Raw genomic sequence first — 25,061 nt, 5'->3', positions numbered from 1 at the left:
CTCCTCCTCGGCCGCGGGCAGGCCCGGTGGCTGGCAGGCGGCGCACAGCTGGCGAGGGAGGGCCGGCAATCAAGAGCCCGAGCCGATACAAGCCCCGGGGCTGCGGGAACGCTCTCCGTGCTGCTTGGGGCGCTGTGGCTCCGCCGGGCTGCCCGGCCTGTGGGTCTCCCTCCCGCCCTGCCAGGCCGCCATGGTGTCGTGCGGGGCTCTCCACAGCTTCCTCTTCGAGTACGACACCCCCCGCATCGTCCTGATCCGGAGCCGCAAAGTGGGGCTCATCAACCGCGCGGTGCAGCTCGCCATCCTCGCCTACGTGATCGGGTGAGCCGGAGGGTGTGCCCGGCCGCCGCTGCAGGCCTGCGTCCCCCTCCCCGCCGGGCTGCGCTCGGGGTAAAGCCCGCAGCCCCGCCGGGGCGGCTGCCGTGAGGCAGGAAAGGCCAGCTCCTCGCCGGGAGCCCTCCGGTGGGGCGGCAGGCTGAGAGGCCGGAGCCGGCCGCCTCCCTCACGGGGAGGTGGCTGTTGGGGCCCTCATTGTCTGTCAAGGAGGCGGGGGCGGCGGGAAGCGACCGGCGCGGGGCTGAGGGGAGGCCGGAGCTCGGCCGCGGTCGTGGGTGCCGACACCGGGAGGTGACAAGCGGGTGGTGGGACAGCTCAGCTGGGGTTGTGGGGCTGCTTGGAGGCAGCTGCAGGCAGGACAGGTCCCCTCAGGAGGAGGAACCCTGTCCCTGGGGGTGATCGTCATTCACCCGGCGGGGCTGTGCGTAAAAGCAATAATTACACCCTGCCAAACCACTCTGGTGAAAAAATCAGACGGGAGGTTGCTCGTCCTATGACCCTTTCGTAGGGAAACGCTATGAAACTGGACCAGCCCTTTCAGGTGACACATGAAAAAAAGGGGAAATTTCCGCTGCCCGTGCTGGTTTGTGGTGTTTATCTGATTTCTGTTGTTTCTTTCTTGCAATCTTTCTTTTGCAGCTGGGTGTTTGTGTGGGAGAAGGGCTACCAGGAAACAGACTCTGTGGTCAGTTCCGTAACCACAAAGGTGAAAGGAGTAACGCTGACAAACACATCCACCTTAGGAGCCAGGATCTGGGACGTGGCTGACTACGTCATCCCCCCTCAGGTACCCGTCACTTCCAAATCCAGAAGGTTTTTGAACAAACAGCCACCGCCCTGCCAAAGCCCGTGGAGGTCTGGAGCACCTTCAGGTCCAGCATGGCTTTGATATGAGAGAGTGAAGCAGCTTTGCTTCGTTGCAGATCATGCCGAGCACCTGTACTGCTAGCCCTGGGGAAGGTTGTTTCCAGAGAAGTGTGTCTGTATGTGTGCCTGTATAGAAGGGAGGATTTTGCAGGCTTCAGGAAAAAGTTGCAACAATAACCACGTGTTGGCTTTCTTACTGCTTTCTAAAGCAAACAATTCAAAGTTAACTTGTTGGCAGAAACCCCAGGAATAGCCTGCAAGTCACTTGATCCGGAACTGAACAGGAGGTATTGCTGTAGTTACTGATTGACTGTGTATCTGTGGGAACCTGCCGTGTGTGGGCAAGGCGTGGTGGCCTTCAGGGCCGGCAGGCACAGTCAAGTTGCTAGTCATGGGTCACTCTGTCTGCGTGAGATGTGGTGCAGAAAAAAATTACAGATTTAGCCAGATTTTGGCTGAGTGATCATATTTGCATATCAGTGGAGCAGAAGCAAACAACAGATCTTGAATTGTACAGACCTGAAAATAATGGAAGTCGTGGTCCCTGGAGAAACAAACCAGGACTGGTCAAATTTCTATTATATATATTAAAAAAAAAAAAAAAAAGAGTGGCAGTTGTGCTCAGACTTGCAGCTGGAGCTTTATTTCTGATCCTGCCTTGCAACTCCCCTGAGGAGCTGCGTGATCTCTGTTTTCATAATGTGAATGAGGAAATTTGGGCCAAGTGGGAGGACAGCAAAGGGTTGCTAGTCCCACTGCCCTTCCTCCGCCTAAAGGCAGTGGCATCAGGCGATACATGTGGGAATCTGCTCCTTTAGTGCTACACCAGCACTGTCCAAAGCAAGTCCCCTCTGCGGGGCTACCTGGGCTCTGTCAACAAAGACATTTGGGGCAGTGCCTTGGATATTCTTTGCAGACTGTCACTCTTAAATTTCTTTCTTGTTTTGCATTTTCAGGAGGAGAACACTGTGTTTGTCATGACCAATGTGATACTCACACCAAATCAGCGCCAAGGCCACTGCCCAGAGGTAGGTACAGGGTCTGCTTTAATCCTGCCTCGTGTGGGTGGGTGTGCGGGGGAGAGAGTTTGTAGAGTGTAGTGTAATTATTGTTCCTCTCCAGCTTCCAGATGATAAAACAGAGTGCAAGGTGAAGAATGACTGTGTTCCAGGATATGTCAGCACCCACAGCAGTGGTAAGAAGCCTGCTGCAAGGGCTCATTTCAGTCTGTGTTGAGATCCCTCTGTGCTGTGCCTTCCTCCTGTACAGGAAGCAACATTTCACTTCAGTCTTCTTGTTCTCATTCTCTCACACTTAAGATAACTGAAAGGGAAGCTCAGATTTTTCTGCTGCAGGAGAGCAGATGGGCTTAGACTGTGTTGGGTGGATGCTGGATAGAGGTGTGCTTTGGTGAGCTAGCAGTGTGAGGGCTTTCTCAAGACCTTAAGTCCTTTAATTTCCCATAGATGCAGATTTGACTCAGAAAAAGGCCCTGATGCTTCTTTCTCTGAAGTTGCACTACAAGCTGCAATGGAAGATAATGGGGGTCTTGGTACTGGCACTTCATCTCTGAGCAAATTTCTTTCTCCTTATGGAGTGAGGAGATACCACGGGGCAAATACTGGCCCTGCATTTTTGCTTGGTGGTACCTCCATTTATGTGTCTTTCCAGGCATCCAGACTGGGAAGTGCGTACCCTACAACAGCAGCAGCGGCATTAAGACCTGTGAAGTCTTTGCATGGTGTCCTGTGGAGGATGACAATCATATACCCAAGTGAGTGCTCTGTCTTCCTACTCTGCAGTGGCCCTCCTGAGAGGAAGCTAGCAATATGCAGCTGACATTTCTGCTTGTGGGATGCTATTGGGAAAAGCTGAAGAGGTGATCACCAAGGACCCTGCAGAGTCCTCTTTGTCAAAACATAAGTGAAACTTACTTCCTTTTTTTATTGTTTTGTAGGCCAGCATTCCTGCAAGAAGCTGAGAACTTCACCATTCTGGTGAAGAACAACATTTGGTACCCTAAGTTCAACTTCAGCAAGTAAATAGCGTGTGGGGCATTGTGCTGTCTGGTCTCTTGGACAGTAAAGGAGAGCTGGAGGAGTGGAAGAAGATGCAACAGATAACACTCTCTCTCTGTTCCCCCGCAGGCGAAACATCCTCCCTGATATCAACTCCTCCTACCTCAAGAACTGCATCTATGACTCCAAAACAGATCCCTTCTGCCCTATCTTTCGTTTAGGGCAAATAGTTCAAGCCGCAGGGCAGGACTTCCAGGAAATGGCTGTGGAGGTATTTGGCAGACCCTTCTCTTGGGCCTCAGCAGTGTAGAAGAGGAGTGGTATGTGGTTGTCCCCCTATGCCTCGTGGCGTGAGCCACAGGACACAGAGTAGCTGCAGAACGGAGACCTGCTCTGGCCAGACGGACTGAAGTCAATCTACTTAACAAATACTTGGCCTTGGCTTGTTTGGGTGGGGTTATGCGCAAGGTCCTTCTGTAGCAGGGGGAAAGAGTGTTGAACTGGGACCGGGACTGGGACAAGGGCCAGTAAATCAGGGTCCTTCTGAGCAGAGAGCCTCATGCTGGACTTGCCAGGCGCTTGGACTGGTCACCTTCTCCTCTGCTCTGCTTGGCAGGGTGGTGTCATGGCACTGCAGATCAACTGGGACTGCAACCTTGACAGAGCTGCTTCTCACTGTGTGCCAAAGTACTCCTTCCGGCGCCTCGACAACAAGGACTCTGCCCACACTGTCTCTCCTGGCTACAACTTCAGGTAATGTGGCTATGGAGGGCAACTGCTCTCCCTGTGGCTCAGTCTGCTGCTGGTGGAGTGCTATGGGCTGCCTGCACTCCTCTGGCAGCTGAGGGTTAGTCCTTGGACTTTCGATGGTGCTGTAAAACTTGGAAAGTTTCTCTGATGCTGTAAAACATAGAGCAGGTGGGATCCTCACTGTGTGCGAACACAGCAGAGAGGGAAGGTCAGTGGAGTTCCACTGGTTGCGTCAGAGTGTCTGAGCCACGTTTGCATCAGAATTTGGGTAACCGTTTGGGCCAGTCTCCTGTGGCAGGGCAGTGAGAACTACCTGTTTCAGGGTGTGTTGATGGGGTAGTACTTAACGGGGATGGGGTGTCAGGATGGGAGACTGAAGCACCCCCTCTGCTGTGCATGAGGGAAAAACTAACCTCTAGAAGGTGGCTCTGTCAGTTGAAGACCGTATCTGCACCGGGAGAATCCTTCTGGCATACACTACCACATACACATTGGCCAGCACCGAGAGGTCCAGCACCTCCAGTAAAACCACCAGTGCAGAGCCGGGTAGCTGGTTGCATCCAAACTCAGAGCTATAATAATGTGGGTTGGCCACCTTGCCAAGATCCTTGCAAGAGTCCTGCCCATGAGGAAACACGGCTCAGGGCTATGCTTGTTTCTAGAATCACAAACTCTCACTTAGCTCTTTTGGTAGGATTTGAATGAATTCACTGAGAAGCTGCTGACATGCAGAGAGCACAAGTGTGTGTTTGGGAGGTGCCAGGCCTGCAGGTCTTTGGGGTGTCAGGCGAGACCAGCTGGAAGATATCACAGCCCAGCTGGTGTGGGTTCTGAAGTGTTCTTGCTAATTCCAGACCGTGGTGCAGCCCCTTATCAACCCTTCCTCTTCTCTTCCACCCTCTTCTCTGCTTTCTCCTGGCTTAGTCAACCATGTGGCGGAGTAAGTCTGATCCCACTTATTTGTTCTGATCCCTTTTCCCTATCCTTTGCCTGCGGGTCGCATTGTGTGGGACAAGGAGCAGCCTTTGTGTGCTAGGCTGAGCTGCGCTGCCTCCCTCGCTGCCTGCTCCCGGCCCTGCCCTCTCGTGGCTGCCTGCACTCCTGCAGCCTCCTGCTCGCCCCCGGGGAGGGCTAATTCTCACGTGTAGCTGCATTTCTTCCTGTCTGTCCTTCTGCTCCCCCGCTAAAGCTACCTTTTCTCCCCTTCCTATGCTCTGCAAGTTTACTGATTTGGCTTGTGCTAACTGCTGTCTTAAAGTCGCCTCTTCTGGGCTTTTCTCCTGTATGTGCTTGCCTGCATGAAATCTCCATCATTTGGTGCTTGTCTCTGGAAGTACAGATGTTCGGCCCATCTTCTCGGGATGGGGACACACATCTGGATGTTGCATGATCACATAGAAAACCCTCAAAATCTCCAGCTAAGCTCTGATCTATCTTTTCTCCAGGTTTGCGAAATACTACAAGGATAGTAACGGCACTGAATCACGGACTCTTGTCAAAGCTTATGGCATCCGCTTTGATATCATAGTGTTTGGAAAGGTAGGGTGGCTTAATTCCTGGGGGTCTTGCGTTGAGGACTTTCAGTGATGCTGAAAAACATATTCCCCCTTGTTACTGTCTTCCAGGCAGGAAAATTTGATGTAATTCCTACCATGATTAACATTGGCTCCGGCTTAGCGCTGTTTGGCGTGGTAAGTGACAGTCTTTGCACCTCGACTCAATTCTGGATTGATGCCTCAGTTCTGAGGATCATTATCTTAAACTCTTTCGATCTCCACTAGGCAACAGTGCTGTGTGACATTGTGGTTCTCTATTTTATGAAGAAGAAATACTACTATCGGGAGAAGAAATACAAATACGTGGAGGATTATGACCTGGTAAGCATCAATGAAGGTGGAGTGAAGGCAAAATTGCTTCCTCCTCCGAATCTGGAGAGATTCGGAAACAGGATGTAGAAAGGCCACCTCAAACAGGGATTTTGAACCACAGCTCTGAGGAAACTCTTGTCAGAGAAGCTAATTTTTACCTCAAAGCTGTTGCAGGGAGGAGTGCTAGAAACAAATATTGCAATGTTTCCTGGGCAACCACTCTTGGAGTGGGAAATGTGTATTCAAGAACTTGTCATGCTCCCACTGCACCTCTTTTTTGGGTTGCAGTACTTGGCTGTTGCCTTCTGAGAGCTGCAGACAGTGGCTTTGTCCCCATCAAATCCTTCCCTCTTGGTTTTTGGGGGTTCCTGCTGCTGTGAACAACAAACCCATTCAATGGGTTGGTATTTTCTGAGACCAGTATGCTAACAGCCACAGCTATGCCTCCCCTCAGGTTCAAGATGATCCGTTTGGCCAGCAGAGAATTTAGTGGGCTAGCGGGGTTGCTTGGCTGGTACTGAGGGCAGAGCTCAGCCCTGCAGCCTTGTGCTTGGTGGGAAGTGTTGCTGCAGAGGGTGGATTTCTGAATCAAAAGACCTCTTGGTATTGGAAATGTAAGGTCCAGCTTGACTGTGCAGTGTTTTATGTGAGAGGAAGTGGAGAAAGATGAGTTTTCTGGCAGAGAACTGTAATCTCTTATCCTTGCAGGGAGTCGGTGAGACATACGGAACAAACTCCTGACCTACTGCTGCTACGGCACCAACTGCTGCTGTGAACATTTCTCTGACCCTGCCATGAGACCCACCCCCTCTTCGTTGGAAGGAAGAGGGAAACAAACCTGGGAAAGGGACCTTCTTCACTACTGCTCACTACCTTGACTCGAGGCAACCCCAGAGAGAAGAACCAGGTCTGTTCCCTGTCTGCTGTCTTTCCAGGTTAATTGCACTAAACACATGGGGAGAATTAGGCTTTTATGACAGGCCTCTGCACTGGGTAAGCCTGGGACAGGGACTGCTCCAGCATTGTCATTTGACAGTCCTCCTTTCCCTGAGCTCACCGGGAGCAGAGAGCACAGGGTAACAGGCCCAGATTCTTCCTTACAGTGAACATGGCCCCTGCCAGGTGGTGTCTAGCCTTGGGAGAGCGGCTCTTTGCTGTTGTCAAATCACTTTTCCTTGCCCTTAAGGAATGTGATGCTTAGCTGAGCCTGTGCCTACTATTTAATCATGTCTCCAAGCTCCAGTAGCCACCGACGGAGACAAAGTGTCTGGTTCCATTGTGCTATAGTAAATGGCTTACTGTTTACAGAATTTTTTTCTGTTTTGTCCAATTTTTATGGTACTACTTTAAAATTTACTTTAATAAAATATTACTCTCCCTCAGCCCTCCTGGAGTCCTGCAAGCCAGGTTTTGCTTGTTTATTTTCCCCAGGGCCTGTGAAGGTTGGTATCTGTGTAAAATGAAGACAGTTCACTGACCCTAACTGGTACTGGAGAGCTGTCAAAGCCAGTGCTGCTCTCTCCTTTGCCTCTTGGTTCTCTCAGCAAGAGTACTGTTGCAACTACAGCTTCTGCTCCACCTTGTTGCATTAAAACTGTATCCAAGGGAAAAGACTTCAAAGCTGGAGGCCAGGGCAGGTTAACCTAGCATGGCCTTAGCCAAATGCTGGTACCAACTGCTCAGAAGAACAGAGCTCTTGTTCCCTGGCACATCTCCCGTGCTTTTCACCACCGCCCCCAGACCTGTATCTGGGCTGCTGCATTTAATGGGTTTAGACAATTTAAGTGAATTTGTCGGCTTTTAGCTTTGTGTGGCCTTGAGCATCTCTAGCGATCACGCTGGCATGCAACGTCCAGCTCTTCCCTTTCTCTGAACCTTTCTCTAGCATTACAGAGCCCTAGGACCTATTCCATACCTCCAGCATCCTGCCTAGGGCTTTGCTGCCTTCTTCCAGCAGCGTGGTGGGTTTGCTACAGCGTTAACCTTTTGTTTTCTTCTTTATTTGCCTGCTGCTGAGCCCGAAGCTGAGACTCCCAACTCAAACTCAAACTCAACTCAACTCAAACGCCTTTCCAAGAGTCGGTGCTCCAGTCTGTGCATGTGAATGGCTCAGGTTGGATTATGCAGTGGCTAAAGCCACCCTGGTCTCATCCTAGCCCAAGATCCCCTGTAATGGTAGAGCACCAGATTTGACTAACAGAGGAAGGTGCTTTCAGACTCCTCTTCCAACAAGCAAACTCTCACAGTTTGATAAAGACCAGTCAAACAGGATAATGGTTCCACTTGATCAACTAACTCTGGATTTAGTTGCATGTCATTTATTTCAACTTGTACAGAGACGCTCGAACAGCTGTGTGGAAAAACACTTAGGTTTTTTTTTCTTCTTAGGTAATATCATTTAAAAGTGGTAAATACACAGTATTTAAACTTGATACACCTGATAAAGTTAAATGCATAATAAAGGGGTAGGAATGAAACACAAGCCTCGGTCATTAAACAAACAGTATAAAAATCAGCAATAGTGCAGGACCTTAGAAAAGAAACAGATCAATTGCCTGATAGGTAAGAGGGGACCACCAAGAAAAACTACTCGAGACAAGAGGCCTGGTTTCCCCTTAGCACTTTCCTGTGTGCTTTCAGAGCCAAAAAGGCTTAGTACCCAGCATTTAGCCTACAGTCAGCACTGGGCTTGCTTGAAAGGAAGGGAGTTGGGGAAATCAAGCTATAGCCCAGTTCCAAGGCACAAGCAAAATGTTTACCTCACTATAAGAGAAAAGCTAGCTTTACTACTAAGGAACAGCCGCTAGGGAACTGAGCAGATTTATATATATATACAGTACAGCTTCTCTAACAGGTCATGCAGTTTGATAGCTCTTCCTCACACAGCCAAGCTTTTATGCTTTCCACAGAACTACTCAACAAGAAAAAAAAAGAAAAAAAATCTACATTGAGTTTCTTTCAGAAACGTGCATTTGGCTGCAGCCCTCTGGGAGCTGGCACTCAGAGACAATCATTTTGAAGAGCGCCTTAGGGAAGTGCTGAGCTTCCACATCCTTACGAACCAAGCCCTGCTAGCCATAAGACACTGATCTATGGTAATATCCAAGGCCCAGGAACTAGTACAGTTTATTCTGCTCAGAAGCTGTGTTGCACCTGGCCAAGCCTGTTTGGTCAATGTAAACTGTCTCGCTAGGCACCCGACAAATCACAGACCCCAGATACGCAGCACAGAGATTCTCTACACCTCACCTGGAACAAAACACACCACACACGCTACTATGCAACAGCTATAAATAATCAGACCACCACCCCCCCCTTTTCTTTTTTCTTTCCTTTTTTTGGCAGAACAAGTCCATTTACAAGGTTAGAGAGCCCAGCTGCCCACTCGCATGCATTTCTGCAATGAAAAGTCCTGTTTAGGAAAAGGGAAGCAGGCAGCTGCAGTAGTGCTGGCACCCAAGTTACCTGTTTGGTTTTTTTCCCCAAGCTGACGCTGCAGGGCTTTGGCATAGCCTCGGACTAAAATGGGAGGAAAACAGTGCGTGTCTTATGGCTCCAAACTCTGTAGTACTGCTCCTAAACCACAAACCATCATCACTGGCTTCGGAGAGGGGCCAGCAGCACAATGTTTCAGTAATAAATTGCAATTTAGGGGGAGCATTGCTTCAAGTGATCAACAGATGTAAGGGACAGTTTGTGTAGGCACCTGCACGCTTGCTAATGCTGCACCGGCTTTAACAAAGACCTATCCTAACCAGGAATTACTGGGCCAGGTCTGACTGCAGCAGGGCCAAGGACCTCGTCACGCTGCTGCTTGCAGTGCCCAAAATCAAGGAAGACAAGGGGACAGTCGCTTCCTAAAGGCAGGGCACCCCAGCCCAGGGTTAATAGGCAGAGATCTGACCATTAACCGAAACACTTGGGTCTCTTAGTGCCTTCTTAGGGCAAATAACTACGCTTTAGGAGTCCCTTACGTGCTTGGGACATTCAAATCCTCCCCCTCTTTCAAGGACACCATAATTTTAAATACCTCATTCAAGGTCACACAACCGCATCAGACTGAGAAGAGAAGAGGTCAGACCTTTTCCCTGTCTGTCCCTTGCTCCATCCACAAAACAACTCTACTTACCATGACCCCTTTCCTCAAGCAAACCCTGACTCTTCTCCAGCTCACCCACACTCTGCCCTTACCCAGCTTTGTCCGAGGACAGAGAACTTGGGAAAGTGAGTCTGGATGCCAGAGTCTCTCCCACCACACGATAAATTATTATTTTTTACAAGCACCACAAAATAATCAGAGTAATCTGACTAAAGGTGAAAGAGCTCTTCATAAGAAACAACCCATGAATTAGGTATGCACTTAATTTACTAACAAGCCTCTGATCCACAGGCATTCACAAATTACTGGTAACGAACTTGCAAAAAATACATAGCATTGGCCCCAAAATCCAGATTAAGAGTTTGGAAAACAAAAGTTTCTTTGAAAATTACTAGCTAATCTAAGTATTTCATTAAGATCTTAAATTCTAAGTGAGCCCTAAGTCTATACTTAAAAAATAGCATAAGTTGTATTATTTTTAATTGTAGTAAACCATGTAATGTACATGGAAGTGAAGGATTTTACCCTGAATTTTATATTTAATAATATATCTACCTAGCTCAAGTAAAAGGTATAGAAACAAACTGTAGTTAGTGCTTCCTCTGCTGTTCAAACATTCAGCTAAACGCCACCTTTCACTCTTATGTCTGCAGCAAAAATAGTTCAGACTGAACTTAAGCCCTTAAATACCTTTTCCTTTCATACACTGAATACTCAACTTACCAAGTCCTAGTCACACCAAGACCTTAGGAAAGGCATTAATTACCTTAGGAGGTAATTAAACTCACTTTCCGAACACCCCGAAGATGCTGTTTAATACAACTTGGCTCACAAAGGCAGGCATTCTTTAAAAAGCTGAAAAGGTGGGTTTTTGCTTTGTTCCCATGCAGTTAAAAAGTTGTCGATTAAAAACAAACCAGAACAACGAGAAACAGATGCAACAACATTTCCGGCAGGTCATGAACTCTCAAAGTGCGCACGTGTAGTTTTTAACTGTTGTTTTTGCCACTTGGCAAAAGCTTCACCATTCTCAGTGTGCCCACTGACTGCGCGGTGGGCAAACACCACCCTTGGGATGCTGGCCTTAGTCCCTGGAAATTATTTGGCATTAAAACCAGGTAAAAGCAGTTCCAAATGCAGTTTTGTTTGACTGCTTTTTTGTTTTGTTTTGGGTGGGTTTTTTTTTTTGCAAAGCACTGTTGCTGCTCAACACGATGGCTCATCTCCCTGCTATCAGCCAGCACCTTTCCCACGAGAAGTCAGCAGTTCCAAGCAATCGGAGATGTTCAATGTTTATGACAAGTAGTCGGATGTCTTATAACATGCTGCTATGTAAGCTCTACATCCAGCATTATACTGAAATAGCGCCATGTCATGCTGTGTTTGGTGTAGGCTCTGTTAATGTCACTCATCCTCAGCTGCACATGTTAATAACGTGCCCCGGACCAAGCTGCTGAACAGAACCATAAAGTCGATGCTCACGAAAGAAGTTCCTCCTCTCCCACGTTGGGCAAGTCATTGCATTTCAGATTATCTTCGCTGCCTTGTTTCCTGCTTTAAGAGGAAATAAAACAGTTGCTGAGTGACTCAGAAAAAAGCAAAGCAGACAATCAGACACCAGCATCTGCCCCTTCCCCACCAGGGAACCTTTGGGACCCTGAGCACGTGTCGTCTCCTCCCAGCTCCCCTCTAACAGGCTGGAAGTGCCATATAAAGATGTTTTTCAGCCCATTGCAGGGGCAGGATATGTGATATGCCATATCACAAAAATCATCCCACAAAGTGGTTATGGGTCAGAAAGAGGGTGTGTGAAGGTCCCGGTCATGGCCCCACACGAAAGGTGTCAAAACCCAGCTCCTCAAATTCTCCTCCTGTGTTTTGCAGTGGTTTCCAAAGCATGAGACAAGCTGCAAATGTCCTTTCGGGCCATGATGACACTTACGGCAGCAGGTTCCCAGGGGCAGACAACGACCGCTCCTCTCTCCTGCTCCCCTCAAACGGGTTCCCAAAGGATCGCTTCCGGATCATCGTTTTAACCAAGATCTGCAAGACCAGATTGGAGCTCGTCAGGGGTGCTACCGCTTTCCTTTCATTCAAGAGCAACAAGGAACACCCAACTCTCATGCCCAGGTAATTAAGAAAACTAGTGTCAAAGTTCTCTTTTTTTTTAAAAAAAAAAAAAAAAAGAACACAGAAGGAAGCATGTGTGCAAGTCTCCAGCTGCTAAATAAAGGAACTGTATCCTTGTCTGAAACCCACAGTGCAACAACCAAACATGCAGACAAGCCACACGAGGTGTGAGAGGCTGGAAAGGAGAGCAGTCTGGGAAGATTTTCTCCCCCTAGGAGTAGGTGTTACTGATTACTGCATCCGGTACCTGCAAATTCCCAGTTCCCTGTGATTACCTGGCAGAAGAATTAATTAGAAAGGGAAAGGGGAAGGAAGAAACTAGTACAATTTTGCCTTAATGTTTACCAAAACCAAGCAGAAAAACTGGCTGTTTTTCTAGCTTTAGTTGAAAAACACAAAGTTACCCAGCGTTGGCTGCAATCGGAGCCTGCTGAGAACAGAGCGAGTGTCAGGGTTCTGCCCAGGCATCCCCCAAATTATTTTGCTGGTGGGAGCCGAGAATAACATGAGCAGCACCAGACCTTGCCTCGGCATGTGCATCCCGCTCTGGGAGCGCCTGGATTCATTTGGGATTGCCTCTTGTCCCTCTGTGCCTTATTTATCTGCTCACCACACTGCACCGAGGGCCCCTACACGTCTGAAACACGCACGCCAGCAGGGTCCCATGGGGGAAGGCATTTTATGCGAGAGTTGAAGCCACGTGAATCTCGTACTCGAGCGTTATCTCCTGCAGTTGGATGCACAAAGATCAGGCACCGGAGGGCAATTTTGAATAACAAATGCAAATGGGGAAATACAAGATCTGCCTGGAGGCGGTGTGTTATTTAAGAGGCAGGAGTTGCAGTAAAACCTCATTTGCCCTGAGCTGTGCTAAACACACCTGGATTTTCAACAGGGCTGGGAACACTCAGCCATCCTCCCTGCATCGCAGCGAGTCACCTCCAAACACGAGAAAGGGGGGAAACCCCTTCGTCAATGGTGATTTCCTTAGAACAAGATCCACTTTTTTCACCGTGAGCAGCGCAAGGCACATTTGCGTATTAACGTATCTGCAGCTGAAGAGATTTCTGCAGGGTATGGAAGCAGGAAAGAGCTCCAGAAATGGAACCAGACGTGGGCACAGCCACAAGATGGAAAAGGGGCTTCAAAGGGAGACCTGTACTTCAAAAAAATCACAGCCTGGGTGTCTACAGGAGATAACACCACGCCAGGGAAGTGCAAATGGTTGCTCGCTGTTTCTTTTAGCACAGGGGCTAGCAGGCACCCAAAGCAATCATTAGGTTCAAAACCCAAAAGGATTTCACTTTCCACACAGGGCAGGGTTACGCTGTGGTTCTCACCACCACAGCGGGTTGCAGAGAATAAAAATATGAGCTTGAAAAGAGATGAGATGAATTCCCCAAGAATAGCTCCAGGCGGGGGCTGGCGCACACTGTGGCCCAGATAAAATCTCCATCCTGGGAAGCTCCCACAGTCCCTACGGCCAGACGGGCAAAGCAGGGCAGGAGCTCCTTGTGCCTGGCCATAAGACGCACCCCTGGCCATGGGCAGGTCCTGGACCAGATGCTCTTTTGCCCTGAGCAAATACAGCAATATTTAGGCAGCCAGCTCAAGCATGGAGACCGGCAACCCGCTGACAAGTCCCTTTGGGACTGCTCTGAAATATTCCCCCACACTGCGGGGTACGACTGCCTCCAGCGAGATGCTGAGACTCCGTCTTGAAGCACTTGTTTCTGAGCGAGGGAAGGTCTTTGCTCTAATCCTGCCCAAAGCTTTTGCCCTTCAGCATCAACCTCTGGCTGCTTGGGACCACCCTAGGAGGCAGCACGGACCCCATTGTGTGCCCAGAGACCATCACCTCCCTCGTACTCACCACGGTGGCCAGGCTGGGGATGTGCTTGACTGAATTCTCCACCTCCTCCTCCGTCACCTCGACGAGGGTGCAGTTCTCATCCTCTGTGGGCAGCAGCTCCACTCCGTTCTTGGTGACCCAAGGGTGCAACTTCAATTAATAACACAGCCTGTCAGGAACGATTTCCCCTTTTTCGTAACTCAAACACCACCAGCCTGGCAAACGCATCTCCTCACCCAAGCTATGGCCCCTACGTGCTCCTGAGATACCAGGGAGCAGGGGAGAGATGTGCCATCTCACCAGCGAGCCAGCTCATCCTGGTGCCACTGGGAATGGCTCAGCCTGGAGCAGACAATGCCATGGTGCGGCTCATCCGGAGCCAACGCTGGCCCCATCTGCGCAACCGAGAAATATCCTTGGTGACCTACAGCACTGGACATCTCAGTGGGTTTAGGGAAAAAGACCTACTTTCACTCTCATCTTATGGATGAGAGAGCGCCAAGAGGCAGGAGTGATTTATTCCAGACCATACATATGAGCAGTAGTGATGGGGAGACCCACCGACCTCTAGTCTTGGACCTGAATTAACCCACGACAGAAGGCAGAAACCACTCTTTCTCCTTGCCCACACACCTGGCATCTTGGGCGGCTGCAGGAGGAGCACAAAACGGTTCAGCAATTCCCCCGCAATCCTTTCCCCCTACCTTAGTCTCCATTTTCTCAGCTTCTCGCCCCTTCCAGGCTCCTGCAGGGGCAGAGGACCAGAAATCTCCTGCGAAAGGCTGTTGCACAGTACTTTCCTGGTAGCAGAGGAAATACTGTACTCAGGGGATTTCCTTTTGCCTGTCACTTCTGTAGGCACCAAAGGTCCCAAGGCTGAGTAGGTCCCGGAGCAGGGGAAGGAGCTGGGACTTACCTGCCCAGGGGCCCTGGGCACAGAGGGAGGACCTAGCCTGGCGCGATCAAACTGACTCCCAAAAAAAAATCCAAGCAAGGAGAACCCAACAGAAGTGAAGCCACAGCCAACACCAGGGGGCTGGGTCAGTACCTTGATTTCTGGGACCGAAATCCTGGATTCAGGATTTTTATCCAGCATCCGTGTAATCAAATCCTTCAAGAAGTCTGTAACTTCCGGCCTGGGGAAAGGAGAGGAGATGAGACAGGGAAGGGGGTGGATGCTGCCTCCCTTCTTCACCCCAGAGCCGGCTCTCGAGGGCCTTCCCAGGCAGACTGGGGCTGGATCCCAGCCCTGGCAGGGATGCAGCTCTGGGTACTTGTGCGCTCAGGTGCCACACAGCCCTTCCTTCCCAAATACCCCCAGAGAAGCAAAATATCCCCTTTTTGGGCAATCTGAACTGTGATCCCACATGTATGGGGCTGGGAGAGCCCGACACCAACTCCACCCAGGCTAAAACCTGGCCAAAACCCAACAGGCAGTAACTGCAGAGGTTAATCTGTTCCCTCCCTTCAATCACTCCTTCTTCAGCAACTGCAAACCAAGAGATGTTGCCTTCACGTTTAATGCAAAGGAAGTTTTCCAGGGCTGAGGGCCAGGCCCACCCGGGCAGTGCCCGAGAAACGGCTCAGAAGAGCTTTAAAATAAAGGCCAAGGGTTGGGGTTTTAGGTACTTACTGGTCTGGGAACTCCAACGTTTGGGTCTTGATTTTATTGTGTAAACTCAGGATCCTTTCATCCATAAAAGGGCACTACCACAAAGAAAAAAAAAAAAAACCAAAACAATGAGAAAAGCAACAACCTCCTTTAAGAAGCAGCAGTGGGGCAGCCAGTCGAGCACCAGGATCTTGTAGGGTTTGATGGAGAACAAGGAGTCAGGTATAGGGAAATACCGGAAGGTTTCCTATTATATCAATGTTTTCTTTTAAACGCAAAGAAAATCACATTTGACTAAAAATGACCACATTACTACAATGGATCCTTTCCTAAAAAATCTGGCCAGGTACAGAATTTTTTCCCCAGGGAAAAAAAGAAACACGGGCCTTTTGTCTGCACCCATCTCACGGACAGGCAGAGGTTTCCCATTTCCACCCACACATCCCCATCTCCCCTTGGCAATTCCTGACTGCTCGAACAGGGGTTCAGGTTGCAAATCCCACCGTGTACCCGGCACATGGGAGGCAGATAGCAAACCCCCCCCAGACTACCAACAGCACTGGAAAAATCAATCTCATTACCTGCCCAAACACGAAGCAGTACAGCGTGATCCCCATGGCCCAGACGTCCAAAGCCTGCGGAGAGGAGAAAGCACGATTAGATCTGCAGCAGACAGTGTGTGCAAGGAAGATTAGTCCAAAACCCCTCAAATCGCTATTAAATACCTTTCCAGAAAAGATTTTCCTGGTTTCCGAGAGTGTCTCTGGTGCCATGAAGGCAGGGGTGCCCACTGTGTTGGTTAAGAGGGCATCGGCTCCCTTGAACTCGTTGCTCACTCCAAAGTCAGCGATTTTGACGTGCCCATCTTCCCCCACGAGGAGGTTGGAAGGTTTAATATCCCGATGGATTATCTTTTGATAGTGCACTGTGGCCAAAGGAAAAACAAGCAATTCAGCAGCAGCAAAAAAGCCATGAAGCCACCATGCACCTGTAAGCCTTCTGCTAACCACCACCAGCCCCAGCTTCAAAAGCCCTGTGCAGTAGCATAAGCCACTGGAAATGGCACCATACACCAGCAGAAACTCCAGCCCCAGGTGTTTAAAAAAAACAGAAATCCCTTCTTTTTTGCACAGACACTCACAGTATTCAATGCCCTTGATCAGATCCTGGAAGTAGAACCGAGCCTGGTCCTCGCTGAGAGGTTTCAGGGTTGGGATTTCCATCACGGGGCTGCGAAGGCAACAGAGAACAGAGGTTGTTCCCCATCCAGAACATCGAACCCAGTGTCGAAACCGGTCCTGGAGTCTTTGCTGCCAGCCAGTGACAGCACGTGGCCCCAAACAGAGGTGCACATGGGGGTGTACAGAACTGTAACTGGGTTGGGGAGATGCTACCCAAATCCATTGGAGACCCACCACGAACCTCCCCATCACCTCTGCATCCCACACCCACCTCAGGTGGCAAACCCGTATCACGTTCATGCTTTGGTAAGTTTAAATCTGGAATTCAATACTCACCCTTGCTTCACCAGTTCAAACACTGAAACACAAAAGAGAAGGTGATTACTGATCACTTACGGTTAGAGCTCCTGCAAGCACAGTCCCAGCACAAAAACGACTATTTTGATGACAAAAGTTATGAAAACAATATCGTTGGTTTTTTTTTTTTAAAAAAAGACATGCTATCTCATGCAAGACACACCATTTTGCACGCTTCTGTCTTCAATTAAGAAGATGCTGCCAACTACCTTCTTAATGCTGCGGCTTCAGCATCACGAAACACCCTCCACCCAGCACCCTGAAACCCTCAGTTCGCCTGCAAGGCCAAGGCCGAGTCCATGCTGTGAGCAAGGCTCTGCACTTGGCCATGAAGGTGTCACACACTCCTCTGCTAGTGCAGGCTGAACATAAATGATGGGAAAGAAATGCCCCCTCCGAAAGCGTGTGTATTTACGTCTAGCGAACCCCTGCAGTCTGCAAGACAGGTTGGGAAGGAGCTCATTTGTACGGTGCATAATTAACACGTGCCTTGTTCTCGAAGCCAAAAAAATAAAGCTGCTTTCTAGCAGCCCAATTTCAAGGCTGAGAACATAAATGCTGGTACCTCTCATGGCAAAGCATGTCCTGGTGTCAAATTAAAGCCTATAAAGTGCTATAAAGCGCTCCTGTCTCCTTTCTGAACCCAGACCGGATCCCATTTGCTCCAACCATTAGAGGGGATTTGCTCCTCCAGCACATCCAGGCCATACCTGCACTGGAGGAGGGACCCAACCCCACACGCAGCCGCCCAAAATATGGGGTAACCCTTTGCCCTGGCAAACCCCCATCCTGCTGACACCCCATGAGCGACACAGGGCAGTGGGCACTTACCCATGTAGAGGTGGTCCTCACTGGGGTCATCCAGGACCTGCCGAAAGAAGCGGAAAGGAAATTAAACAGCACCAAAAAGCCTTGCAAATTAAACAGTGATTTTTTTATTTAGCGGCCACCTCAATTTTGCACTCTCTGCACCATTAGCATGGTCTACTAATCTCCCACCTTCTACCCAGGAGTGGGAAAAGAAAAAAAAAAAGGACAGAGATATAGCTGTACTTCAAGGAAGTAAATATTTAAAACACACAGGAAGCATCATCTGACTCATGAGCCAAATAAACTCCAGCCTGCACATCCTTAACTCTTGATTTTTGGACCGTTTCATACAGTCGGGGGCGGAGGGCAGGGCAGCTGCACCACAGAACCAGCAGAAACACCAGTTCCTCCCCAAAATCCGTCTAAACACTTGTTCCTACAAAGAAGCAACATTTTTCTGTATTTCCCTTTTCAGGCAGAGAAGAAAAAAAATCCTCTTTTGAGAGGGGAGCAACAAAAGCCCTTTTAAACCAGGGAAAACATGAGTCTCCCATAGTCAGGACCCGCCATGGCCATCCCACCCCCTCTGTGGTTGCTCCCCTCCGCCCAAGCACATGTGTAGCCCATCCCCGCAGCATCCAGGCTCCTCCCACGCTCAGGGTGGGTTTTGGGAAGGGGCAGCCATGGCACACGGCCAGCTGGCACTCACCTCCACCAGCTTCACCACGTTAGGGTGGTCCAGCTTCTTCAGGATGGCGATCTCCTGGTAGACCTGCTCGATGGGCCCTTTGGGCTGCAGACAGCCCTCGGAGGCAGCCTTGGCCCCACGGGGCGGCGGGCGACCTATGGGAAAGGCAAACACAGGGTGTCTGGTCAGGAACAAGCCCTCAGCGTCCCCAAAGCATAGAATCGTAGAATAGTTTGGGTGGGAAGGGACCTTTAAAGGTCATCTACTCCAACACCCCTGCAATGAGCAGGGACATCTTCAACTAGATCAGGTTGCTCAGCGCCCCGTCCAACCTGACCTTGAATGTTTCCAGGGATGGGGCATCTACCACCTCTGTGGGCAACTTGTTCCAGTGTTTCACCACCCTCATTGTAAAAAATTTCTCTAAATTGCCCTAAATCTCATGTTTTTATATCTAGCATAAATCTCCCTTCTTTTAGTTTAAAGCCAATACCCCTTGTCCTATCGCAACAGGCCCTGCTAAAAAGTCTGTCCCCATCTTTCTCATAAGCCACCTTTAAGCACTGAAAGCTGCAATAAGGTCTCCCCGGAGCCCTTTCTTCTCCAGGCTGAACCCCAAGTCTCCCAACCTGTCCTCATAGCAGAGGTGCTCCAGCCCTCTGATCATTTTCGTGGCCTCCCCTGGACCCGTTCCAACAGGTCCGTGTCCTTCCTGTGCTGAGGGCCCCAGAGCTGGATGCAGAACTCCAGACTCTGGGGTCTCACCAGAGCAGAGTAGAGGGGCAGAATCCCCTCCCTCAACTTGCTGGCCACGCTGCTTTTGATGCAGCCCAGGATACAGTTGGCTTTCTGGACGGCAAGCTCGCGTTGCTGGTTCATGTCCAGCTTTTCATCCACCAGTACCCACAGGTGCTTCTCAGCAGGGCTGCTCTCCATCCTTCCACCCCCCAGCCTGTATTGATACCGGGAGTATAACCCCTCACCCTAAACCTTTTGTGCCACTTACGGGGGAAGCCCGCCTGTCTCATCAGCTTCTTTTTGGAAAGAACCTTCATTGCCTGCAAGAGCAGAAAAAAACATGGGATTTAGGGCAAATTAAGGATAAAATTGGGCTGGCAGGATGGGGCCAGCACAGAGTCAGGCAGGGAGTCAGCGGAGGGGATCCATCCCCATCCCACCTGCCCCGCTGTGGACTCTGGGGCCATGCATTACTCACATAGTAGGTGTTATCATCCTCATTGTAGGCCAGCTTCACCACCCCGTAGGAGCCCTAGAGAGGGGCACAGCCATGGGGGGACAAGTTAGGGACAGTCCAAAAAAACCCCACAGCACCACACTTGGCTCCAGGCTCTTCTGCAAACCCGGCCCCACCGGGATCACGGAGCTGGTGGGCGACGCTGGGAGTAGCAGGGTGTACGTTCTGGCATCACATCACCAGCAAATAAAAGGTTCAAATTCCCCATTTTGTTGGAGGGAGGGGGAATGGGGAAAATTAATAATAATTTTAAAAATATATACTGTTCAATTGGCACCACTCAGAAGAGACCGGTGTCACAGCAAGGAGCTGGTTGAGTGATTGAAATTGCATCTCACTGGCTTGACAGCAAAAGCCAGCCCAGCATCCTCCCGCCCCAAATCCCTCCATCCCACCCCAAACCCGGCCAATACTCACCTTCCCGATCTCATCCTTCAGCTTGTACTGGTTGAGCTGCACACAGTCCTGTGGGGAGAGAGAGGAGGGGGTCCGACACGAGCCGCAAAACCGCTCGTGTTTACTCTCCTCTTAAATCTCCGGCAAAACTTTCTCTGCAAACTCTCGCCCTGCTCTGCTCTGCCCGGGCACCGCTCGGGGCTGGGCGGCTTTGATTCATGAGCCATAAACGCCAGCCGCCCGGCCACGCGTCGCTGTGTTTATAGACGGCTAATTGCAAATGTTAATGGCCAGGCAGGCAATATTGTCTGCTCACGTGGAACGAGAGCGCACGACGAGCGGGCGGCAATGGGGATCAGCAGCTGGGAGAGCCCCAGGGTGACCCAGCACCCAGTATTTTTACTTCTTATGAGCAAAGCAGCCGCTTGCTGCCTCTTTTCTCTCAGTGCTGGCAGGCTGGGGGCACGAAGGGCCCTTTTCTCTTTAGATCTCAGTGGGTCTCTCTTTTTTTTTTTCAATTATTTTTAAGGGGGAGAAAAAGAAAATCATGTCACACTGCCGTTTCCCCCCAAAACACAGCTGCGAGAGCTGGTGACATCTACAAAAGACATAAAATGTGGCGGGCCACTGGGTCCCACCTCCCCGAGGGCTGTCCCCACAGACAAGGATGGACCAGGACATCCCACCACCTCCTGCCGTGTATCTGCGGATATGCCACAGGGTTTTATCCCAAAAAAAACAAGCGAAAAGCAGTGCCATGGTGGGGGAAAACCAGGTGGACGGGGGCAGGAGAACTGTGGGAGTAGCAATAACTCCCCCTCACCTGCAGTCCCGTGATGGACACGCGGTTGGACTCCACCGTCGGCCGCCGCGGCAGCCGCGGGGACGAGTGCGGGGATGTCACTGGAGAGTAAGGGAGGGACGGGTAGATGAAACGTTCGTTGGCGCCGTCGCTGTTGCCGGGTGAGCGGGCAGGCTGCGACCGCTCCTGCAGGGAGAGCTTTCGGCCAGAGAGGTGCAGCTTCGCCCTCGGCTCCCGGCCGTCCCCAAAACCCTCGCTGCCGGGCACGTTCATCTCTTCCTCTTCGCTCACACTCCCCGTTGCGTCGTACTCGGTCACCACGATGAGCGAGGCCATGCCGGGGCGGTGGGGGCTCAACTGCGGGGGGTCCCGCGGTGCCTCGGGTGCTCGGTGGCCACAGCCTCCGTCACGGCAGAGGGGCCACGGGGTGGGTGAGCTGCCGGGGACGCATGATGGCATGGTGCGACCAACGGCCTCATCCCGGCCACGCTGCGACGGGGAAGTGTGCCTGCAAACACAGCGCGGCTCAGCTGGGATCCCCCAGAAAGCGGGATTTCCTCCTGCCGGTCGTTACTCTACAGATTAATTTGTTCATCCCAGAGGGGATGGTAAAGACAAGGGCCGCGGCGCAGGATGGCACCGGTGCCGTGCACCCACCCTGTCATAGTGCAGACCCCAGGAAGGGCCAGCTCAACTCCCAAGCTGCTCCTTCCACCCCCTTTATTGAAACACCTCCAGGAATACCAAGCCCTTCATCCCCGCTACAGAAATACCCCAAAAGAGGTGTTTTACAGGGGCAGGATCAGGCCCTGCTCTATGCTGACATAAATATTGCTCAGTTCCTTGTTTTACTGCTCAGTCCCGCAGTCGGAGAGGGCACATCTCTGCCAAACACCCCCTGAACGAAGCAGTTCAGGGGCAAAGGGACCGACTTACCAAGCGTGGGGTGCAGGATCAGCCCCCCCAGCTCACTGCCTCCTCCCACAGCCCATCATTGCCAGCGATTTCTTTTCCTCGCCCCGGGTTCCCTATGGCCTTCTGTGCAAAAATTACGTTCCTGAACCTTGGGATAAATGAGAAAACAATTGTTAGCAACAAAGATGTAAAAATATGTATACATATATAATTAAATAATAATTTTAAAAGGGGAGAAAATGATGTAATTCACACATTCTGGGTGCCCCGCAGCAGTCAGGGCAGTTCAATGGTTGGTTGTAAACCGTCGCTCTTCCCTGCCACGACACCGATGCCGTTTTTAATTTCTAGGTTAATGAGCTGCTGCAGAAGCAAGCGAAAAAAAAAAGTATCCCGAAACAAACAGCCCAGAAGCAGGAACAAGGTTTGAGGCGGTTTTCTGCCTGGTTCCCACACCTCGACGAGGCGGCCGGTTAAAATTAGCTCCACTCATCTCCATTGAAGTTTCCGTGCTGCACCCACAGCACAACCGCTCTGAATCAGCCCGGCAGAAATTACGGGTCAAGTACAGAAATCAAATCCTCTCCCCCTTCCTCGAGGCTTCACAATGGCCTAATTGCTGTTTTCAACGCAAATCTATAAACCGGAGCTTTTTTTTACCCGAGCGGGATCAGCCCGGAGCTAAAGCTGACCCAGCGCCGCTTGCTGCTTCGAGGCGCAGAGAAGCGCAGGGGATGCGAAGGCTATAAATAAGCCGACGAACAGCAACAAGGACAAACTATTTCAGAAACGCCGCGTTTCACGGGGCTGAATCCGCTCCCGGCTGGGACTTTGCTGGGCAACAGAGCCAGGAGTCATCAGCCAAGCCAAGCCGGGGCTCCATGTCTTGGGCATCGTGGCTGTAAAACTCACTCCCCCCACCTCCCAGTGCTGCTGGCAGCCACGGCAGCGTGTTTTAATGCACTCCCAAAATGGATTCAAATAAACGGGCAGCTCCCCCCCACCCCCCCCGCCCCGATTCGTCCTGAACCCGCGGGGATGCATCTCGAGGCCGGTTGCCATTTGCCTGGCTTGCTTTGGGCACCCCGCCAGCGGGCACATATAAATAGCCGTCCCCCGAAGCCGGAGCTGATCCCGAACGCTGTGCCCTCTCCCCTCACCGTGCACCGCGGCCGCACCAAAAAAGGCAGCTCATCGGGGCGGCCCCGGGATGAAGCCACCCCAGGAGCGTCGCCAGCCACGGCACCAGTCCCTGATGGCGGCACAGCACAGCTGGGCATCCCATCCTGCCCCAAGAGCATCACCTGCATCTGAATTTCCAAAGGTTCGTGCTAAACTTTGCCGGGCTAGAGCAAAATTGAGTGATGAAGTTTCCACCACACTTGAGAGAAGAGCACGCCCTGGCCGGCGGGAGTTAATTGGCTTGACCAGGATAAACATATCAAAGCTGATTAATTGAAGCAGGCTTCCCCAGGCTCCGTAAACAGGCTAAAAGTCATCCAAGCACCATCGTAACATCAGCTAGGGTGGAAAATCAGAGGGGTTTTTCCTACTGAATGTGTGCAAAGGGGCTGAGCATGGGGTTTTGCAGAAATTGCCCTGTGAGATGATACTTTCCCCGAAAGAAACCCAAAAGTGGGATCCCGCTATTGAACACAACCCCACAGGATATGGGATAACCACTAATGATAACACAGTCGGTTCTCCTGAATAAGCACACAAGGAGGCTGAGAACAGTCGTATTTCCAGCCAAAGGGAAAACCAAAAGAGCTGGAATGGGGGGAATAAACCCAAAAAGGGGAAGTATAGCCCAGGGGCTCTGGCTTCACCAACCCACCCGGATCCTTTCCCAGAGAAAAGCGGCAGATTCTGGTATAAACTCCAGCAGATCCTTATGTAAAAGGGAGCAGCACATGCCCACAAAATCCTCAGGAAATGTAACAGCCTGGTGTATAGGAATGATTTATCGGCACAGCTTTTGGCTGCAATCCATATATAACCCATAGCGGCTGCGGCAGGATTATCGAAGCAATCAGTCTCACATCTAATTCAGCAAGGAGAGGGATATTAAAATGAAAAGAGGTCTGTGAAACCCTGGCAGCGACTCTCCCTCTCGCTCAGCATCCACGTGGCTTTAGCGGAAACAAATGGGAGTGAAATCGGCCCTCGCGAGGGGGAAGTGATTTTTACGGCCCCCTCCCGCCACCCCAGCTCTGCTGTGAGCGTGTGGTCCCTGCCTGGTCCCCGCCGGGATGCGGCCGCCTCCGGATGGGAACACGTCAACTGATTCTGGGGGCGCAGAGGATGACACCCTGTAGCCAGCACTGGCTGCGCAGATTTAAATCTCAGCGTACGGATGCATTGGCCCATCCTTCCTTCCCTCCCTGGAGCTGCTTCTATACCCAGGTGCAGGGCAGGCGATGGGATGGTACCCCTGGCTCCCGCCAGCTGCCATGCACTCGCCTTTCCCCCCAACACGCTTCCCTCTGGCAAGGCCAGACGCTCTGTCGGGGTCAGACCCTCGACAAGGGAGTAAGACTTGGTGGCAGCTACGGCAGCAACACCTGCACCCATCCTTCCATGGGGGTCAGCTCATGCACTGCAAAAAAAAAGCTGTTCATAACAAAAATTGAACACAAAACACCTAAACCAAGGCAGACTTTACTCGCAGAGGATCCTCCCCCTGCTACACCAAAGGTCTGCAGTTAAAAGTTAACTGGGGCCAGCGTGTGGGGCAGTTATCGGCTCTCGCTGGGCAGAGTCCAGTGGCTATTTTGTTTTCCCTGGTCAGCGGTGGAAGTGCCAGTGCCAAGAGCAGTGTCATCTGCAGCAACGGGGGCATCGATCACAGTTTCCCTTCCTTCGGGCGAGCGCAGACCTTGCCAGAAATATATTAGTCACTGTAGTATACAAAGACCATATGCATCCCCGCCTGACTTTTAATGGAAAAAAATCTCTCAGCGGCTTCTCTAGAAGTCAGAGGACACCCAAAATAACGAGATACTGGAAACAGGCATCCAGTTCCCGTCTACGCTCGGTCCCCGTGCCCAAGCAAAGCTTTTCATTGCCCCCAGGGTGAACGGAAGAGCCTCCTGCACTGCCTGGCCCATCCAATACAGGGGGGA

At 51.0% G+C, this 25,061-nt stretch overlaps 2 protein-coding genes across 5 annotated transcripts; one reads left to right on the top strand and one right to left on the bottom strand.

Annotated features, from left to right (window-relative positions):
- Positions 1 to 90: 90 nt before the first annotated feature.
- Positions 91 to 6,580, top strand: P2RX4 (purinergic receptor P2X 4). The gene is made up of 12 exons (XM_074159349.1): positions 91 to 321; positions 976 to 1,123; positions 2,160 to 2,231; positions 2,326 to 2,398; positions 2,875 to 2,977; positions 3,161 to 3,241; positions 3,351 to 3,492; positions 3,838 to 3,974; positions 5,417 to 5,510; positions 5,597 to 5,662; positions 5,753 to 5,848; positions 6,548 to 6,580. Exons 1-12 carry the CDS (start codon positions 191 to 193, stop codon positions 6,578 to 6,580), a joined length of 1,176 nt encoding a protein of 391 aa, XP_074015450.1. The 5' UTR covers positions 91 to 190.
- Positions 6,581 to 8,144: 1,564 nt separating this feature from the next.
- Positions 8,145 to 22,085, bottom strand: CAMKK2 (calcium/calmodulin dependent protein kinase kinase 2). Of its 4 annotated transcripts, XM_074159278.1 has the most exons (17): positions 21,958 to 22,085; positions 21,043 to 21,529; positions 20,241 to 20,288; positions 19,785 to 19,838; positions 19,575 to 19,626; positions 18,590 to 18,723; positions 17,902 to 17,938; positions 17,050 to 17,071; positions 16,674 to 16,762; positions 16,258 to 16,457; positions 16,114 to 16,167; positions 15,554 to 15,627; positions 14,969 to 15,056; positions 14,625 to 14,720; positions 13,942 to 14,070; positions 11,881 to 11,981; positions 8,145 to 11,492 (listed from the first exon to the last, which is right to left on the bottom strand). In XM_074159278.1, the coding sequence occupies exons 2-17, from the start codon at positions 21,478 to 21,480 to the stop codon at positions 11,417 to 11,419; spliced, it is 1,692 nt and encodes a 563-aa protein (XP_074015379.1). In that variant the 5' UTR covers positions 21,481 to 21,529; positions 21,958 to 22,085; the 3' UTR covers positions 8,145 to 11,416. The 4 variants fall into 4 exon arrangements, with proteins under 4 accessions (XP_074015379.1, XP_074015380.1, XP_074015382.1 ...); XM_074159279.1 differs by lacking the exon at positions 21,958 to 22,085 and having other exon boundaries at positions 8,145 to 11,489; positions 21,043 to 21,480; XM_074159281.1 differs by lacking the exon at positions 14,625 to 14,720 and having other exon boundaries at positions 9,180 to 11,489; positions 21,958 to 22,084.
- Positions 22,086 to 25,061: the final 2,976 nt, after the last annotated feature.

Source organism: Numenius arquata, chromosome 16 (genome assembly GCF_964106895.1).
Source record: "Numenius arquata chromosome 16, bNumArq3.hap1.1, whole genome shotgun sequence".
Lineage (NCBI taxonomy): Eukaryota > Metazoa > Chordata > Aves > Charadriiformes > Scolopacidae > Numenius > Numenius arquata.
Note: the sequence above shows the minus strand (reverse complement) of the source record. Positions and strands in the feature narration are given on the sequence as shown.

What these genes read in the sequence shown, in the direction of transcription:
- CAMKK2 (XM_074159278.1), bottom strand. Translation starts at nt 21,480, where the DNA reads ATGCCATCATGCGTCCCCGGCAGCTCACCCACCCCGTGGCCCCTCTGC. An exon ending in GATCAAGGGCATTGAATACT is followed by an intron (nt 16,458 to 16,673) that starts GTGAGTGTCTGT and finishes CTTTGGCCACAG; the next exon opens with TGCACTATCAAAAGATAATC. An exon ending in TCCCCAGCCTGGCCACCGTG is followed by an intron (nt 11,982 to 13,941) that starts GTGAGTACGAGG and finishes CTGGTCTTGCAG; the next exon opens with ATCTTGGTTAAAACGATGAT.
- P2RX4 (XM_074159349.1), top strand. Translation starts at nt 191, where the DNA reads ATGGTGTCGTGCGGGGCTCTCCACAGCTTCCTCTTCGAGTACGACACC. An exon ending in TCCAGGAAATGGCTGTGGAG is followed by an intron (nt 3,493 to 3,837) that starts GTATTTGGCAGA and finishes TCTGCTTGGCAG; the next exon opens with GGTGGTGTCATGGCACTGCA. An exon ending in GCTTAGCGCTGTTTGGCGTG is followed by an intron (nt 5,663 to 5,752) that starts GTAAGTGACAGT and finishes GATCTCCACTAG; the next exon opens with GCAACAGTGCTGTGTGACAT.